At 41.8% G+C, this 18,752-nt stretch overlaps 2 protein-coding genes across 7 annotated transcripts; one reads left to right on the top strand and one right to left on the bottom strand.

Annotated features, from left to right (window-relative positions):
• Positions 1-59: 59 nt before the first annotated feature.
• LOC134870615 (epidermal growth factor receptor kinase substrate 8-like protein 1) lies at positions 60-13,239 on the top strand. Of its 2 annotated transcripts, none has more exons than XM_063892861.1 (19): positions 60-178; positions 1,899-1,976; positions 2,070-2,228; positions 2,313-2,462; positions 2,560-2,639; positions 5,827-5,939; positions 6,186-6,241; positions 6,326-6,455; positions 6,544-6,632; positions 6,716-6,790; positions 8,130-8,278; positions 8,983-9,127; positions 9,652-9,692; positions 9,798-9,906; positions 10,194-10,319; positions 10,407-10,566; positions 11,123-11,288; positions 11,425-11,557; positions 12,577-13,239. In XM_063892861.1, exons 2-19 carry the CDS (start codon positions 1,947-1,949, stop codon positions 12,661-12,663), a joined length of 1,998 nt encoding a protein of 665 aa, XP_063748931.1. In that variant the 5' UTR covers positions 60-178; positions 1,899-1,946; the 3' UTR covers positions 12,664-13,239. The 2 variants fall into 2 exon arrangements, with proteins under 2 accessions (XP_063748931.1, XP_063748930.1); XM_063892860.1 differs by having other exon boundaries at positions 9,649-9,692.
• luc7l (LUC7-like (S. cerevisiae)) lies at positions 13,052-18,711 on the bottom strand. 5 transcript variants are annotated; one of them, XM_063892865.1, is made up of 11 exons: positions 18,478-18,708; positions 17,208-17,278; positions 16,043-16,908; positions 15,816-15,914; positions 15,574-15,684; positions 15,226-15,369; positions 14,933-15,109; positions 14,681-14,769; positions 14,553-14,582; positions 14,239-14,400; positions 13,052-14,146 (listed from the first exon to the last, which is right to left on the bottom strand). In XM_063892865.1, the coding sequence occupies exons 4-11, from the start codon at positions 15,909-15,911 to the stop codon at positions 14,026-14,028; spliced, it is 930 nt and encodes a 309-aa protein (XP_063748935.1). In that variant the 5' UTR covers positions 15,912-15,914; positions 16,043-16,908; positions 17,208-17,278; positions 18,478-18,708; the 3' UTR covers positions 13,052-14,025. The 5 variants fall into 5 exon arrangements, with proteins under 5 accessions (XP_063748935.1, XP_063748936.1, XP_063748937.1 ...); XM_063892866.1 differs by having other exon boundaries at positions 16,043-16,867; XM_063892867.1 differs by having other exon boundaries at positions 16,043-16,137.
• Between the last annotated feature and the right edge of the window lie 41 nt (positions 18,712-18,752).

Genomic DNA, 18,752 nt, shown 5'->3' with positions numbered 1-18,752 from the left:
TGTAAGGTGAGGTGGTACACTGGGCGGGACGCTGACACACCTCTGCACTGTAAAAGCTTTCAATACCAAAGAGAGGAGCGTGAGTTACACTGAGACTCAGGACAGGTTTTACTGTCAGTATAAACACACTTACAGGCTGCTCACATCAGGGATAACGACTGGAAGAGTGTCAACCTTGGTAAGTTCCATCCATTTTGACTCTGTGAGTGTTAAGAAATCTTAAAATGTAAGACTACTTTGATAATCGTGTGTACAGTAACATTACATTAGAAACGGCAATGAAAGGCATTGTGAAGCTGGTGCCTCTAGTTATGAATTCTGAATAGTAGCTGTTCAAGATACTTGAATTAATGCTAATTCAGTATTTGTTTCGTCAATTTATTAGAATAAGAAGCTACTTTTGTGGATTTACTGAAATCAATAATGGTACGAGTCCTTTTTGCAACCCATTGTCTATATTTTATACAAATATGAGCAAAACTTTACATTTTTCCTCCCAAAATGTGCTTAATATGTTATATGGGGTGTACAAACAGGAGATTAGAACTGATATTGTGTTTGGGTTGACTTGTGTTTTTTACAGTGGAATTTATTCTTAATAATTCTGATTACTCAGCCAAAGTCATACACTGTATTTTTACTTGGGAAAAATGTAGACAGATTCTAATTGTGGTTAAACTTTTGTTTTGAAATCCCACAAAAGGCCTGTTATATAAGACCCAAACTACACCACTTTGGTTTTGGCTGTATGCACAGATACATTTGAAAATATCTTTGGTAAAGTATTTTTCAATGAAACCAGTCTTAAGTGATACTGGAAGCTTGCTCTATTGATACCAGTGGTTCCAGTTTGCTATTAATGTCCGCTGCGGAGCAGGGAAATTGAATAGTCAGGAGCATTGTACTGTTGTCAGACTGGTCGGACGGCTCAGCGTAATCCCACGTTACTGAAGCGAGGCTGACTCAAACAGAAGAAGGGACATATTGTAAGAGGAGGTTGCTTTTGAAGTTATTGGTTGTTGTTAGTTTAGAGGAAAATAGCTGATATTAAACAGCTTTAAGGGAAACTACAGGTTAATAAGGTAAATATTGTAACTGTTCGATTTAACCATGAGCCTTCCCGAGGTGTTTACTGACATCATGACAAAACATTTCTGTATTACAAGTTTTCATAACGTTTGTGATTAAGCGACCCAGTGAGGCATTTTTCTTATTAAATATGTGTAATCTCTCATACAGATACTGAACCTTGGAAGAAGCCAGGCTCAAGTTCATTCTTGTTTCATTTTGTCGACACATTAGAGTGAATGGATTCTTTTTCAGAGGGGATTTCTGGATATCTTTTTTATGACTCCATGAATAAGAAAATTGTTAAAGCCATGAGCCAAAAATGTGGTTCCAGGAATCAAATGTTCTTTAATTCAGGCTGAGAATGATTAATGAACAAGCCCCCTCAGTTTTTGGTTATTTAAGTGCTACAGAAGGGGAGATTTATGACTCAGAGTATGAGAAGAGACATTTAAAATACGCTTCATTACATTGTGTGAGACACTGTAAAGTTTGATATCAACATTAAATGTACCCAGTAGATTGTTTACCTTAAAACCGTACATTGCAATACCTATTCTTTAAAATGTTATGTTCAAAATAGGAGATTAAGCATTATCTGATGCTAACTTTGGGGGATTTTAGGAGAAATCTACAGAAGCAAATAGACAAAGGTAGTCAAATAAACTCCTCAATGTGTGTTCAGGATGTTTTCTTTAGCTGTTAGGGAAGCAACATAGCCAACATTCAGAAAATTGACCCTTGCCTTATAAAAATCTGCTATGTGAGTGGAACAAAGGTCACAGTATCTCAACCTAACATGTTTTCTGATCCCCTGTCTCTTTCCCCAGCTGTTTATTCATAGAAAGCTCCTATAGCTTTCTCAAACCAGGCAAAGGATGACAAACATCTCCCGATATCTTGTCAACGTAAGTCTAATCGGCACCTTTCCTCATAGGAACATTAACGGAGAAGCCTTCCTCCTCAAGTCTCCTCATCCTCCTTTCTCTCCCTGTTTGCAGCACCTGCTGACATTCTCATTCAAGGACGGTGAGGTGATCAATGTGGAAGAAGCCCAGGCCCGTCTCTCCTCCCTGGCTCAGAACAAAAAGCTGTGGAGTCAACAGATGTTCCTGGATGTTGATGCTCAGGCAGTCCATCTCCGAGACACACAGAACCAGGTGGGAACAGATGCATGATGGTCAAGAAAGAGGGTGAGAAATACGTGCACGCATAATGACCTTTAGCTTCATGTTGTCGTGCAGGATGAGCTCGAGAACTACCCTTTCGAATCCATCTTCCGCTGCGACCCCATCAACTCGGACAAACACTTCCCGTCCCTCCTTCAGCTGGTCTGCCAAAGTGCAGATCAGAAGAATCCGGACATCCTCTTCTTCAACTGCGAGAATGTGAAGGTGAGTAATGACACCTGAGAGCAGCTTCCTCCTCCCGCCTATGCGTCACTTTGAATCGTCTACGAGTGATGCCACTTCCTGACTCTCTTTCTCTCAGGCAGAGCAAATCTGTGACGACATCGCACGCACAGTTTCTGGTTCTTCGTCCGCCAGGAGTAAGAAACCGGATCCCCTCAGGTACAGTGAATGTCATGGTTGCAAAAATAAAATCTGTGAAATAAACACAAAAATTAAGACTTAAAAACTAGAAACCATTCATTTTATGTCAGTTCTTACAAAACAAGCTTTAGAGCAGGGGTGTCCAAACTACGGTCCGGGGGCCAAATACGGCCCGCAGGCCATATTGAATCAGCCTTCAGCAAATTCTAAAAGTATAATGGAATATGGCCCACAAATTAAACTTTTGCTTGTTTTATATTGTACTTGTACTCAGATCTATATGTTAATATATTTGACACAGTATTCATGCGTTAATGAGCCCAATTTCAAATAGGGGTGGGCAATATGAGGTAAAATTCATATCACGATATTTTTCACTGTCCAGACGATATCGATATTATATCACGATATATGAGGGGAAAAAATCTGAATCACATTTGAATAGCCCTTCTTAGTTAAATGACATTAGTTGAGGCAAAATATGTATTTTAACATCATAAATCGACTTGGCTTACTTCACCGTAAACTCTCTCCCGACATTCCAAGTAAAGTTGAGGCAGGCATTTCTGGCTGAAGTACTTGCGGCTCGGGATCTCGTACCTTGGGTCCAGAGTTTGAAGTAACTTTTTGAAACCCACTTTCTCCACAGTTTGGATGGGTACCATGTCCTTCGCAATGTGATGGGTTATAGCCTCCGTGATATCTCTCCATTTCTTGCTTGTCCGCTCATAGCGAGAACCGGCAGCGAATGATGTTTGTAGTGATTGCTGAAGCGATTGAGTGGAAGTCTGGGTCGAGTCTTTGGTCGAGCTCCTGGGCTGATTGCTTCTCGCATTTTGATGCTGCATATTCTCGTACATGCATCGTTTTAAGGCGATTTAATAAATTGGTGGTGTTTCCACCTTTCGCCAAAACAGCACGGCGACACAATTTACACAAGATATTTTTTTGTTCGAGGTCGGAGATCTTAAAACCGAACCAGTTCCACACGACAGAGGTGCCCCCTTTCTTTTTCACCAATTCGTCATCCTGCACCTGGGTATGCCTGTTGACTCATCTTTAATTTTCAATGTCTTCTTTTTCTTCAATGTCTTCTTTTTCTTCGTCGTCTTCTTCTTCTTCTTGTTTTGGATCCACTATTGCTAGCACTACTTCCGCGCAGCAAAAAATGCTTGCAACATCCGCTCATAAAAATAGGTCTACACCGTAAATCCTCAAATTGTGGCCGAGTGCTTTTATTTACTTAGGCCGCACATCGCACTGGCGTTTATTTGGGGCAGGCTTGTATATGGACCAGGCCTTTATTTCTTGCTAACCTTCTGTTGTAATGTATTACTTAAATCAAATAATGGGCATAATTACAGTAGGCTAATATCATTCACTGCATATGCATTTAGCGTTGTGCGTCTCCTCACTGAAAAACCATTCCGCTCAAACCAGCCCCTGCTTGCTAGAAGTTTCACATCTACATTCATGATTCTACTAGACATCGTGATGTCCCAAAATAATGTCATGATTTTGATCGTTTAAAGTTGCTTTCGCGTTGCCTGTGGAGTCTGGATTGTTCGCACGTCTTGCATGCCCTTATAAGGAGCTCGTGGAGCGTTTTTGTATGGAAATTAGGTGCACGAGAACTCTGTGCACAGCTGTTTTAGGAACAGACAGGCTGTTTAGGAACACGTCCAGGCATTCATTAATCCAGCGGAGATCTGTTGTGAGGTTAATCTTCCGAAGCCCGTTTGAATATACTTCAGAAGATAAAGAATGTTCGACATTGCGGCCCAATATGAACGCCAATTGATGAATACCGCGGTATCAACGATATCTCAAAATTCATATCATGGCGCAGCACAATAGGCTACCGGTTTTTACTATCATACCGGTATATCGCCCACCCCTAATTTCAAAGAAATTTTGTCATTTCAAATTTAAAACGTTTTCGAACAAATCCCAATAACTTATTTCCATAACAAGCTTCAAATTGAATCTTCATTACTCTTATTATAGGCAATCTGAGGCTTCTGTTTTAAGGAATGAGCTGCCAACAAAATAAGTGAAACCCCGAAGACAGACGGGATGTAGGCTGTTTTTTTCCTTAAACCATTTCCAAGTATCGTGCATTATTCACCTACATTTGATTTGTTTTGCTAACTTATAACTTAACTTATGAGGCAATATTCACCTCTAGAAGTGGCCCAGCTCTCTGTATATTTTTCTGTATGAGGCCCTCGGTGAAAAAAGGTTTGGACACCCCTGCTGTCTAATCTCATGTCTCATTGTGTTGTTAATGTAAGAAAGTGGGTGTATGTGTGTGTGTTTGCATTCACATTGTATAGGATGAGGTTCAAAAGACAGACCCGGACAATACATGATCACTCAGACTCGGACTATTAAACTGTTTGCGCTGTTCTTTTATTTTTGCTGCTATTATGTAACATTTTCCACTGAGTCAAAGCGTCAGCATCCACCTGTCTGTGAATTAGTGGGAGAGAGAGGACAGGGTAAACAGCTGAGCGAGACAAAAACCTGCTTTACCGGTTTTGGCATAACTTAGGAAGGTGTGACAAAGATAACAAGACCATTGTGACAGAAAGCACCGAGAGCAGAGGAGGGATGATGGCGGCAGTGGTGTGCAGTCTGTGGCTCTGAGCCTGAACGGATTACCTGCTTTTTAAAACAATATCTTTATTAAAGGACGTTTAAAGGACTTAATAATGTGGTAAGACCAGTTGGTGGCTGTTTTAGAGGCTGATTCTTTAAGCATGTTTGATTCAACACTCTTACATGTGTTTGTACAGTAGGCAAACATGCAAAAAAGTGTCTAAGTCCTTTTCTTTTCAATTAAAACGGGTTTATTGCTCGCTTATTTGTGTTACAGTGTAGATAGAAGCACAGTGACGCCATGAGAAAGCTCAGTCAGAGTGTTTACAGTACATCCAGAGTGGAATAAGGGCTGCAGGATTGAATTTCACACACATCACGTTTTATCTGTTGGTAGAGGAGAGTGAAATCTGGCTCACTAAACAAATATGTCATCCTGCTTTGACTTTTGTCTGCATCCAAAATCAGGATGAGCCTGTCTGCAATCCGAAGTGTGTGTGACTACTTCATGGGTGTTTCCCTTTTGTTGTGTGGAGTAAAAAGCGTCCATAGAAGAGACGCCTATCAACATTACCTGAGTTAAAACTCTCCTTTGATCCTCTAGGCTTCCTCAGAGTGGGGGAGATATGGTCGACCCGTATGATATCCCAAGCCCCCCCATCCCACATGCTCCAAATGCCCCTCCAGCCAACCCTCCACCTTACCCTGGACCAAGAGGTAAGCAGAATTATTTTTCCCACGAATGCTTGTGTATGATTGTAGAAGTATTTGGAGGGTTTTGATAAGACGAGAAGGGAAAGAGAGCAGGGAGAGGTATTCAGGAGCACAGAGATTGCTTTGTGAGTTTGTGTGTGTGTAAGGGGGAGGTGGGTTTCAAGGGTAAAGGGGGCAGGGATTCCTAATGCAGGAGAAACCAAAGAGTGGAAATGGATGAACTGAATCCTATCTTCTCTTCCGAAACAGCAAACGGCATAAACGGCGGGGCTGACATTTCCTTCCTGCGAGCAGAGAGAGAAGTGGTACGTCGTCGCTTGTCTTTAATGTCACCGTTTGCTGAAACTCAAACCTGGACACAGTCAAACACTGGTTATTCTCTTCCTCAGGGGATCCTCAATCACTGCTTCGATGACATTGAGAACTTCATGGGCAGGCTGCAGCAGACTGCCGAGGCTGCCACGATGCTGAACCAGAGGAAGAAGAAGAAGAAGAAGAGTAAAAAGCAAACTGCTGAAGGTAAAAGACATCGATGAGTTTTATGCACAAGCAAGTTGAAATCACACAGCTATGGATCCTGATGCTCTTTTTTCTTTCTGCTAAACAGAAGATTTACTCTCTGCGAAAGCCCGCCCTCCACCAGAGGAGGAATTTGTCGATATCTTCCAGAAGTTTAAATACTGCTTCAGCCTGTTGGTGTGTTTACAAACCATGACACGTTTTCCTATATGTTATCTTGCCGTGACACAAAGTAAATGACCTTATTTATTTCTTTATAGGCCCGACTGAAGTCAACAATCTCCAACCCGTCATCAGAGGAGCTCGTTCACCACGTATTCAAACCTTTGGATATGGTGAGTGCTCCACGCCTCCACCGGGCAACACCTGTTGTTGCTGTTGCTTTAAACACAGGTTAAAATAAGCCTGAGCAACAAATATATTTAAACAGACAGATACATACTGTACAAAAGGAAGTAAACACAGAAATAAGTCAAACATATAAATATGGAGAGAATTAAATGACAATATTTAAGGGAAATTACATATATTGGTAATAATATACACTTTTATAAATATATTCACTAAAGGTTGCATTCTGTTATTCTCAACATTACTTAAGTGGCTTTTTATACACTTATTTAATCCATTTGGAATAGCCAGAGTTATTTTTTTACTCCCTAATTGTACTTTATAAGCAGAGGATAAATGTGTAACATAGATAATACAGTTATTAAATAGTTCTTTATTTGATTATGGAGGTCGCAATTCCAAAGCAGGGTATTGTCAGTTTGTTTGCCTGTGAGCAATTAAACTAAAACAAGTAAATGTCACATCAAAGTATTTGTGAGTGGTGCGTGCATTTAAGTACAGAAACTGCATCCAGTATTTACACAGGGGCGTTCCCGGTCAGATAGCCTAATAGAAACTCAGAGTGCTCAGCATTTGTTTAGGCTTTTGTGGCAGTATTTGTATGCTGGTATGTGTTCTTGGTACACTTGGGGAGATATTTGGTTTAGATTTAAGCTCAAAGGACGAGTTGCTTTCACCTGGCTGCTGCTCTAACTTAAACCACTGGTGAATAGCAGCTGTCAGAAATAGGTATAACTATATTTATTAAAAAAAAGATAGATTAACAGAAGAGTATGGCAGCTCTATTAATCCAGTTTTCTTTGTTTAAGGAACTTCTAAATCAATGGTTCTCGAATAAAGCGACAACAGACATTCAATTGTGGCCTTCAAGTTTAATTATTTTTGAATGTGAAGCATTAGGCATGGAATTTAAGGTGTGCGTGGTATGTTTGATATAACATTAAAGTAATGAGTTATGAATCCGTCCTTACCAGGAGAATCAAAGGGTGGAACGGGTGTGTTTGATTTGTGTGCACTGGCACGCCTGAATGGAAATAGCCACATATTTGTAGGAGTGTATCCTCTGTTGCTTGCTCTGGGATGCATCCATTAGGTTTCTGTGCGCTTTTAAATAGGCCCTATTATACTTCTACTTCAGTAACATAGTGACATCACTATGCAACACTCGCACTTCTTTTGGCCAGAGCCCCAATACATTACAGATAGGCTAAGGACGGGGCACATCAAACCCGGACAGCTAACCAATCAGAGTTTCTGGTTTCACATTTTTCCTCATCGGTCCTCGAGTGTGAACACTGTTTTGTTTTATCTGTGTGTGTACAGATGGTGAAGACCACAGGAGGGCCCGCTCTCGGGGCCTCCGTGACCAGCCCGGCCCTCACTAGCTCGGCTGTGTCCCTGCTGCAGGACACCCTTAGCAACGGGGAAAAGCAGCTGTGGACGTCACTGGGTCCCAACTGGACGCAGCCACGGTCAGTACCGACGAGCAGCTGTAACAGGGGAACGAGAGAGAGTGTACTTTGTGAAGGATGCATTTTGCCTTTACTTCAGATGAGTGTTATGAAAAGTAATATTGATCAATTATTGGATGGTCATTCATCTCTCAAATGATGCAGTTTATTCACTGACAACAGCTCCATGAAAACATCAAACCTACACTGTAAGATTTGTACTACAATTTAAAGTTAAATTGAGGAACTTTATTTGAATAATGACTTCCTCCCAGCCAACGTTAAAATCAAACTCATATGGAAAGGGCTTTCTCTAGCGTATAAAACAGAATCAGAATCAGCTTTATTTGGCAAAATGGTTTAAAAATGTCCAAGAAATGTGATTCGAATTGCTCTTAAATTATAGTCAGGCAAAAGGACAAAAGAACTGTACAAAAACAAAGCTGTTGAATCAACAGAATAATCGTTCTGTCTATTGTTAACCTTATTGAGGTCTTTTAAAATGATTTAATGTAAAGATATTTGCTATTAGCACAAAGAAGGGCGACAGGCTGCTGTAAAACCAAGATGTAAGCTTTTGTAAGAACTTCCAAACACTGGGGCAGGAATGTTTAAAAGTAATCTGTCTAAGTGGGTGTAATATGTACTGTGATTAATCATATTTGGTTTCTGTTACCTGTCAAGTAAAACCAGTGCAATGCAGTGACTGTGTGTTTTTGTCACAGCTCTCAGCTCAGAGGGCCCGTCGCTCCCTACACGCCTGTGTTTTTGGACGGGTGGAAGCCGGAGGCCTCGAGGGCAGACGGGCAGGTTTGGGAGGATCCGGTCGAGTCACAGCACAAACATGAAGCCCTCCGAGTAAAACAACAGGTACGGAATACCTGCTGCGAGTCACAGGGCTCAGACACTCGCTCCATTGTGAGTGTCTACGGAAAAGAGCACTGGGAATATGAGTGTGTAAATGTACAACACAGTGGTTGAACGTAATAACAGACACACAATACCCGGGAAAGATCAAGTAAACACTGGAGCTGAACACTCCTGTAGAGCTGCCTGAATTCCCCTCGCAGTCAGGGGGTTAAATCTGTATTTAGTTGGTATTTTTGTGATGAAATGGCCTTGTATTCCTGTGCTATTTCCCATATTTGTAATGCTCCTAAAGCTTTATGAGATGACTGTTGGAGGATGAGTTTCTGCTGGTGATCTCACAATTCAAGAATCTGATAAGGAACATATTTTGAGTCACGTAATTCTCGGAGGCTTACTCATATAAGAGGAAATCGTAAAAGCTGTGTGCATATCAACCACTCCTATCTCTGTGTGTCATGACCCCTCACCTGATTCTCTCCACCTTAAAGTGCCTGGGTTGTAAAAACTTTTTTTACCCCCAGCAGCTTCCAAGTGGTCCTCCAGAAATCCACATCAGCGATGAAACGTAGGTTTTCGTCTTCTTTCACAAGCATATCAATCAGCTGCTAAGACCCCCCCCCCGGCCTGCCTCCTTATGCACATGATAATAAAGTCTGTTTTCTCCTCTCAGAGAAGGCAGTAAACTCCCCCCTGACCCGGACAGACTCTACAGCTGTACGTACGACTTCATAGCGAGGAACAGCACTGAGCTCTCGGTGCAGCAGGGGGAGACTCTCGAGGTAAGGAAGTCAAGTGGTGTATACTGAGACATGTTCGTGGTGCATTCAGGGACCCAGCATGAGGTTTCATACACCCAGTGCTGGATGTAACTAAAAACACATACTTTAGTTTAGTAGCTAGTACAGTTTGCTCTACTTCATTACATCTCAGAGACATGTATTGTACTTTTTATTTCCTGAAACATCATTTAGTAAAACTCTGACGAGGTGCATTTTTCTGTTGCTTGCGGTGGATTATTTTCAGTGTAGTATTAGTACTTTTAAAAGGATGTATGTACTTTTGACAGGTGATTGAATCGTCCAAGCGCTGGTGGAAATGTCGTAATCGGTTCGACCAGATTGGATTTGTCCCCTTCAACATCCTGGACCCCTTGACTCACGTCGACAGCCCCGTCAACAGCAAGCCTCCCAGTGTAAGACACAAACACATAAATAATCAAAGCCACAGAGGTATGTTCTTACCTGTACATACCTGACCTCTTTTCTCCTCATTCCTGCAGGCTCCTGTTCCCCTAGCCAAGACTTTCTCTGTGGTCCCACCCAGCCCCCCTGCTCTTCCCCAGGCCCTCACCCACTCCGCCACCCACTCCCCCCAGCGCCCACGCAGCTTACCGCCTTACAGCCAACACATACCGGCTGCAGAGGACCCAGAAAATAAAGGTAGGTGCAGAATTTGTATGTGTTTGGATTAAAGGCTGGGAAAACGTAGTTTGAAGACTGAGCAGCCCTCGCTCATCTGCTCAGGAAAGCTCATTCTCCTTTACCGCTTATTTACATTTAGTGCTTTGTAAATGTATAACATATATGTTGTTGCATTTGTAAGTATGTCCAAATGATGCAAGAGTTTAGGAATAAGGGGGGAAAAAACGTCACAGATGTCAGAAAATGTTTACTTAATAAATAATAATATATTTTTAAAGTTTTTAATAAAAGACTGAATAAACATGAAATACAACTTTTTTTAAAATACAACTTTTTTGTAACTTTTTCACTGCGTCTAATATTTTTTATATTTAAAGTTTTTTTTGTAATTTTTAAATGAATTATAACCTGTATTTGTAAAAAGTCTTTCATCTTTTTATTATCATCATCATCATCATCATCATCATCATCATCATCATCATCATCATCATCATCATCATCATCCTATCACACCAGAAAGCTTATCATTATTGTGTACTTCAGTAAGTGATCATGTCCCTTCTCCTCTCTGCAGTCATGCTGATGAATGACGAGCTGCTGCAGAGGCTGACTAACGGGAAGACCCACCTGAACAAACCCCTGGTGATCCACCGCTCCTCAGAGACCTCGGCCCCCCTGGACTACCACTCCCCTCCGGACGAGGTGGCCGAGTGGCTGCGAGGGAAGGGCTTCAGCGAGCCGTGAGTCATTCGTGCTTACTAATGGGAGTTCTCCCTGTGCAAAGTCATTTTATGACCTTAAAGACAACATATTGAACTCCTCTCTTCTTCCACCTCTGCTAGTTTCTGACTTTGGATTCCTTTGTATTCGTTTCAGGACGGTGTCGTGTCTGGGGGTGCTGACGGGCGCACAGCTCTTCTCCCTGAACAAGGAGGAGCTGCGCGCTGTGATCCCAGAGGAGGGAGCCAGAGTGTACAGCCAGCTCACCGTGCAGAAAACCCTGCTGGAGGTAAAGTCAAGCACAATTATGAGAATTATTTTCAGATTTGATCAACGTTAATCAATGACACAACTATTGAGAAAGCACAAAGCACATTCCACAACAAATCAATATTTGAGAGGGTGTAGAACACGTGTATGACAGCAGGCAGTGACGTCACATTGTGGGTGAAATCGATGCTTAATTGATTTTTGCTATGAATGATTTATCACGGAAATTGTAAGCATGAATAACCACAGCAAAGACAAATATAGCTATTTGACTATATTATGTTAGCACAGTTACACAGTAAAGTGCATTTAGCCCAGAAAGGTGCTGACTATAGTGCTGAATGAAATGTATCTTCTCAGAATCAGTACTTCTGATTCTGAGAAGATACATTTAACTTTTTTCTGAAAATGCAACATGGTGACTTAAAACAATAAGCAACATAAATATAACCAAATAAATAACTTACCCAGTATCAGAAACATGGAATAATTGTCCAATATGTATTCGTTTGTTTAGCATGACTGTACTTATTGATGCGTCTGTGAGATTCATTTAGTCAGCAGTGGCTCAGTCAGTAGGGGCTTGGACTGGGAATCGTAGGGTCGCCGGTTCAAGTCCCGAACAGACTTGAAAATATGGAAGGTGGACTGCTACTTGGAGAGGTCCCAGTTCACCTCCTAGGCCCTGCTGTAGTGAGCCTTGAGCAAGGCACCAGACACCTCCAATCCCCCCCTCCCCATTGCTCCCCGGGCGCTGCACAATAGCTGCCCACTGCTCCTAGTACTAGGATGGGTTAAATGCAATAAAGAGGGCTTCATCCTCCGATTCTCTATCTGTCATGGCTGTAATTTGGCAATTGGCATGTTAAATGATGCCTGTTATTCAGCCCTTTTTTAAACTCTGCTGCTGGGGGCATTTCAACCTGGGTAAATATCACCCCTAAGTAAATATATATTTGTTTTGCCACACGTGTAAAGTTTGTTACTACACATATTGCGTCTTCAACCTTTTACCTACTCTGCGTCTGCCTCCCACAGGATGCCAGGAGGGCCACAGAGCTGGAGGCGGTGATGGAGAAGCAGAAGATGAAGGTGGATCTGAAACAGGAGAGCAGCACGTTTTGAGCTAGGTCGTGCAGAGCCTCCCGCGGAGGAGTGTCGTCACTCGAGACAGAAGACATTAACGATTTGCACCATAGAATAAAACATTGGACGGCTGCTTGCCAATCTATCAGTCTGTGAAGCTCAAAGGGTCATTTTGACTATTTCTTCATCCTAAAACCAGAGCGTTTGGCAGCGAATCAGAAATGTCAGATTTGAATTGAAGCAGGACGCTGTGCAAGTTTAATATTTTACCTTTAAAGGACACTCTTTGTAATATGTTGTTACATTTTAATGTGAATAGCTTCTTCTTTTTCCTCTCTAGTACTAACTTAAATGAAATGTATTTATCGTTGTTTGTATAATACTAGTTATTCAACCATTCCTTCACAAGACATGAAACACATACACATTTAAATGGTGATATTTGTTTTAATGGAGACTTTAAAGAAAGATTTCCAGCAGAACATAAACAGATATGACTTCACACAGTAGGTAAAGCAATGCATCCATTAAAATCGGTTTGCAATTATAAATCTATCTTGAGGAACTTGTTGAAACTGGGCCAAAATGAAACATTAATAAAAATGTATGTACAGATATAGCATCGACTTTCCAATTCCTTTCTGAACCTGCTGCTTCACACGCCAACAGTGGGTTTTGAATAAAAGAGAATCAAGAGGGGGAGAAATTAGAAAACAAAGAGACATGCCACCAAAACAATTCCAAACAAGCATTAACTCTTAAAAGGACAAAAAGATCCCCTTCACCGCCGGCAACGTAAAATAAAACTTGCTTTATTAAAGAGAAGTGGACGTGGGGAAACATAAAAATGGAACTTAAACTCACAACTTAAAAACTGTAACTTTCACGGGGCTCAAACTAAGGAGAAATGCGGTGAGAGACATTCATGAACTGCACTCAACAAGTCCTCATAAGGGAGATGAAAGAAAACATATAAGGCCTACAAAAGAATCAGAAATCAGATATTCAGACTGTATCAAAAGGTCACCAGGTAACAATAAACAGGTTACACTTCAGTCCAGCAGACCATGTGTTCAGCGAGAACCATTGCAGGGTATTTATAAGGAGATGCATCATACAGACAGCAACCAAATCACAGATGTGGGCATCACAATACACTCCACTACTGGTCAAAAACTAAACCCCCACCATTCCAAACGCCTGTGATGGATCTGGAATATTTTATACTTCAGGTAGTGTGGGTCGGCTGCATTAAAGCAAAGAAAAGGAGGCAGGCGGGAGAACAGAGGGCTCGGCGAGGCCTGTGTGTGACATTAGGTTATCCTTTTTTATAAATGGACAGAGACAGGCGGTGAGGGAGACAGGAGGACGCTGTGTGTCGTGATGGATGGAATTTGGTCTTCAGAGGTCCCCCGTGTCCCGGTCCTCTCCCCGGCGGGAGTCCGACCGGCCGTTCACCCCCTCCCTCCTCTCCCGCTCCCGTGACCGGTCTCTGGAGGAGCGCTCTCGGTCCCTGGACGACCTGAGACGAGACGCGAGAGATATTCAGATAAGTACGAGCACAAAAGGCAGGATATTTGGCTTCATGACCACGTTTGCAATGTGTGTATTCACTTGTGTCTGGAGCTCTGCTCGTGGCTGTGACGGTGTCCTCGGCCGCGGGAGTTGGATCGGCTGCGGTGCCTCCTCCTCCTCTCTCTGGAGCGTGAGCGCGAGCGGCGCTTGTCTCGTGACGTGGAGCGTGAGCGCTTCCTCCTGCGGTCACGAGAGCGGGATCTAATGAGAAACGAAGAAGTTAAAGCACAAACACGCACATCAAAGTTGGCAATAATTTAGGATTGAGAAATTTCTATTGGCGCATAGAATGCTATATTCAACCTTAGTGTGATTAATCAGAAAAAGGGGGATAAATGGAGCAACTTTCTTACCTTTTCTGCTCTTTGCTGCGTGATCTGGTTCTATAAATTAAGCAGATTCAAAACCATGAGTTTGAACAGTAAACATACATTCATACAACTCCATAAATGTCACTAGGACTTTAAAGGTTTCCACTCACCTCTTCTTCATCTTCTCCTCTTTCTCACGCTCTTCTCGTCTCTTCAAGCGCTCCTGGTTCCTTTGCTCCTGCTTCTCGACCACAGTTTTCTGATCAAAATATAAAAAGTAGTACCATTAGAAATGACACCATTTTTACTCAAACCTCAAGACAGTTTATGACCATATTTCGTTTCTAAATGTTTTCCTAATAACCAGGCCGGTGATTCAGGCTTCGTGTACCCCTGTGTTTCTGGTGTAGGCTGAAACAAACCTTTAGCTGGTCCAGTTTCTCTCTGATCTGGATGAAGCCCAGATGAAGCTTCCCGCCAAAGTGGTCGGCCAAGCGACGATCGTTGTCATGGAGACCCAAGTAAGCGGAGCACACCTCGCACACCCGGAGCTTCTGCTGCTGGAAGCTGGAGGCTGGCATGGAGTTTCTGTACTCTTCCTGAAGATGAACGGAGATGGGAGAAGAGATGCATTAAAGCGATGAGATGGCGGCGTTATGATTATAAAGATTATCAGCACGTCTTCATCGGTGCGTCCACAGTTCTCCCTCCTCACCTCTGCATCCTTCTTCTTAGTTCGGACCTTCTCCACTTCCTGCAGGACTTTCTGGGCCTCGTCCACGTTTCCCTCGGCTCCGAGCTGCTCAGCCTTGGCCAGGAGCTTTCCTATTTCCTCGTTCAGCTCATGAACCTTCTCTGCCTGAAACACAGCACAAACATCATTTACATCCAGCGTGTCTATCCCAAAACAAACTGGTATAGGAAACTAGACGCTGCAAAAAGAAAGTGACCGATTTGGTTCTCAAAAGTTATTTTCATTATCAATTCAACACCGCTTTTTGTATAATCATTTCATCGTTATTCAATTACTTATGACCTATCGTACAAATCCTTGGTCACTCACCTTTGCTGCCACCTCAGCACTGATCTCCTCTTGGGTCTCAGCCAGGCGCTTCTTGGCGAGTTCTGTCCTCCGGTCACAGTCTGCAATGAACGACTCAAGGTGATCCACCGCCTTTTGGAGAGAGAAAGTGCGTCAACAGAAAAGAGTTAAATATGTAACCTGCTAGCTTTGCATACATAGGCACACAGGAATGTGTAAGTGAGGCTTCACAACTGATTGATAGAGAGTAAGACATCACTTACGTCAAGCTCGAAGAACAGATCTCTCTCCTTGGAAGCAATTTCATAATCTGCCCGAAGCGCCAGGTCGTGGATCTTCGTGCACTCTCCCAGGTCCATACGCTGTCACCAAAACACAGGCCCAAAGTTAAAGATTCCATGTTGTAGGTACATGGTTTAGTTAGCCTTTTGTCAACATTTCACTGGTCTGTGAAAATACTTGGGCAGTGAGACACATATCGGGTACTTACAGTTCCAGACAGGATGTCATGTGGACAGCAGTTTAGAAGGTGACTTTTGCAGACTCGCTCGTCACTGAACTTGACCCTCTGTCGCGTCTCATCCCCTGTAACAGTCCAAAAAACACCCAGTCAGAAAGACCTCACATATTTGTCATCAGGGGCGAGGTATTCAGGGCTTTAATATACATAACTGTACAACATTAAATGGGCAGGTATGTGTCGTTATAACTGCATTCAAGGATTTTGTGTCCACCTAAATGAGTGAAAACAAATTAATTTATGGTGTTACAAAGTTTGACATATATTTCATTGGTATAACAATATATACGCGAGTAATAGATACTGCGCCGCTATGCTTATTTTCCATTTGTGTTTCATGGCTGAAGAAGGTAATGAGGCTCTGCATGTAGATGTCCTTCTGTTTATTCTTGGTGCTTACCTTAGCCAAACCTCATTTTAAATATAGCAGCCTCAACTCAGTTTAACTTGTGATGAGGCCCACTGTCCACTCTGTTAATGTGGAGCATGGTGAGATTAAGCACAGGTAAATAATAACTATAAACTCGTGTCCAATAACTAGTGTGAACAGTAGCTTTATTTCAGTGCATACGACTATGCAGAAAAGACTGCTATGTGATAAGCAATGTAAACATTTCAGACCGATTTTCCAGGGAAGCCGTTAAACATGTGTGAGACATTGAAAATAAAGTCAAAAGAAAAAACGTAAAACAAAAGAACTCCAAGGAAAAAAATTAGTTTATACACACTGCGATCTGCACCACATACTGTACCCTTCTGCATCTTCAAGACCTCAGCTGCAGAATTTTAAACCCGCTGTAGAAAAGTATAAATGGGAACAGTTTTCTTGCCCATACCTGTAGTAAGAAGTTGGGAGTGATACACAAGTCAGATTGTAAATGATGTGTGCAAAGTTGTTGTTTTTTTTCTGGATGTTTTTTAAAATTGCCTTCTGAAAACAGACGAACTGCTCGTTTGGATTGTGCGCGACCAGACGTCTTAGCTCATCTGCATTACACTACGCCAAATTATAAATCTAGTGCCACTGAAGATATACCCATTTGTGTGTTTAAAAAAAGTCTACAGTAACTTCCGGAAGGCAAACAAATGGTTGGGATATTCATCATAACAGCTTTAAAAATTATGTGTGACTCACGGCTCGATGAACATGAGGCTTTTCTGCAACTCCTTTGCAGATTGTTGTAGGCTGGCAAAGATACACTGAACCTTAATGAATAAAATAAAGGGGCCACAATTGTTCAGTTTGTATGCAACAAATGTATGGGAAGAATTTGATATAAAATCTTATCACACATACATCCACAAGCTCACAACACCAATTCACTCTTATTGAGATTGAATTATCAATGTTTAAAATGATAATCCACAAGGCTGTATTTCTGTTCAATCATCAGGATGAACCTCAGATTTATAAAATGACAGAGCAACAATGAGCTGTCATTTCTGCCCGTCAACAGCTGAGTTACACTTTAATGTTTGTATCCAAAAAGGGCTGAAGGCAATTAATAAAATGGTATTTTAGCAAATGAAAGCTTTTTACTCACGACATGTGTTTAAATGTAATTTAGCCGATGAACATTTTACAATCCACAATACCATCTTAAAATGTAAGGTATGATTTACAGTTATATAATTAATTATCCAACAGTTTACAAAAGTAACAATTAGCCCTGTCTTTAGCCACCTACATACTACAATGCTGCCTACACATTAGAGCAATGGTAGTTATAATCAATTACATAAACATTATGGATAACTGACAAAGAGGCTTGTTGTTAATCCTATTCGGGTAGTTACTGGAGTAAGAATAGGAATACAGGACATGTTCTTGAGGTTGAATAATTTACTACTATTATAGTAATTGCAAAATGAAGCTTCAGATATCAATGCATTTGCCTTCTCATATTTGACGTTAGCAAACACCAACGTATTACATGAGTAAAACAGGTCTTTAAGCCTGCTGTAAAACAGGACTCACTGGTAGGTTAACATTAGCTTGCATGTGACACAGCTATATGTATTATGCATGGATGTCGTTAATGTGACCCACATACCTAGTTAGAATTGCACTAGAACCACGGAATTTATATATGTGAGTATATCGCTCAATGCTAGGTGCCATAGTGTTAGCTAGCCAGGCTACTAGCTAGGAATGTAGTAAACGTGGAAAAAGGCAAAACTAAAAACAATCTTAAAATTTGAATTGCCCCACATGGATACAAACATTAAATTCTTATGTATATCTGTAAAGGCAATTTGAATCTACTGCCTTTTACACAGCCCTCTGCAGTATTAGCTTGATCCATTCATGCAGGTCTGTCCATCACACACCAACACAAGAAGCCGCAGCAGTGGCTCCATCTTGGCTAGCTCTCTCAGCTAGCATTACAGCTACATCAACTCACCATCCCTCGCTGTTCCCATCAGCTGGTCGAGCAAAGCTCTCATTTGAGCTTGGGCAGACATTGTTGTGGGCCTTCCGTCGATGAAGGTAAACACCAGAAACAGTTCCTAAGTATTTTTTGTGAAGTTAATTGATTCTTTCTTTTCGTCCAAGCATCGCCCCTCGCCGCTTTTCTCTATTTCGTGAACTCGCTAGTTTCCGTTTTATTTTAGGGAAATGACGAAGGCCTTCTTCGTTAAGCTTACGTTAAAGGGCGGGCTTATGTACGAAACCGAC

This window comes from Eleginops maclovinus, chromosome 10 (assembly GCF_036324505.1).
Source record: "Eleginops maclovinus isolate JMC-PN-2008 ecotype Puerto Natales chromosome 10, JC_Emac_rtc_rv5, whole genome shotgun sequence".
In the NCBI taxonomy this organism is placed as follows: Eukaryota; Metazoa; Chordata; class Actinopteri; order Perciformes; family Eleginopidae; genus Eleginops; species Eleginops maclovinus.
The sequence above is the reverse complement of the archived record's forward strand: the minus strand, read 5'-3'. Positions and strand labels throughout refer to the sequence as shown.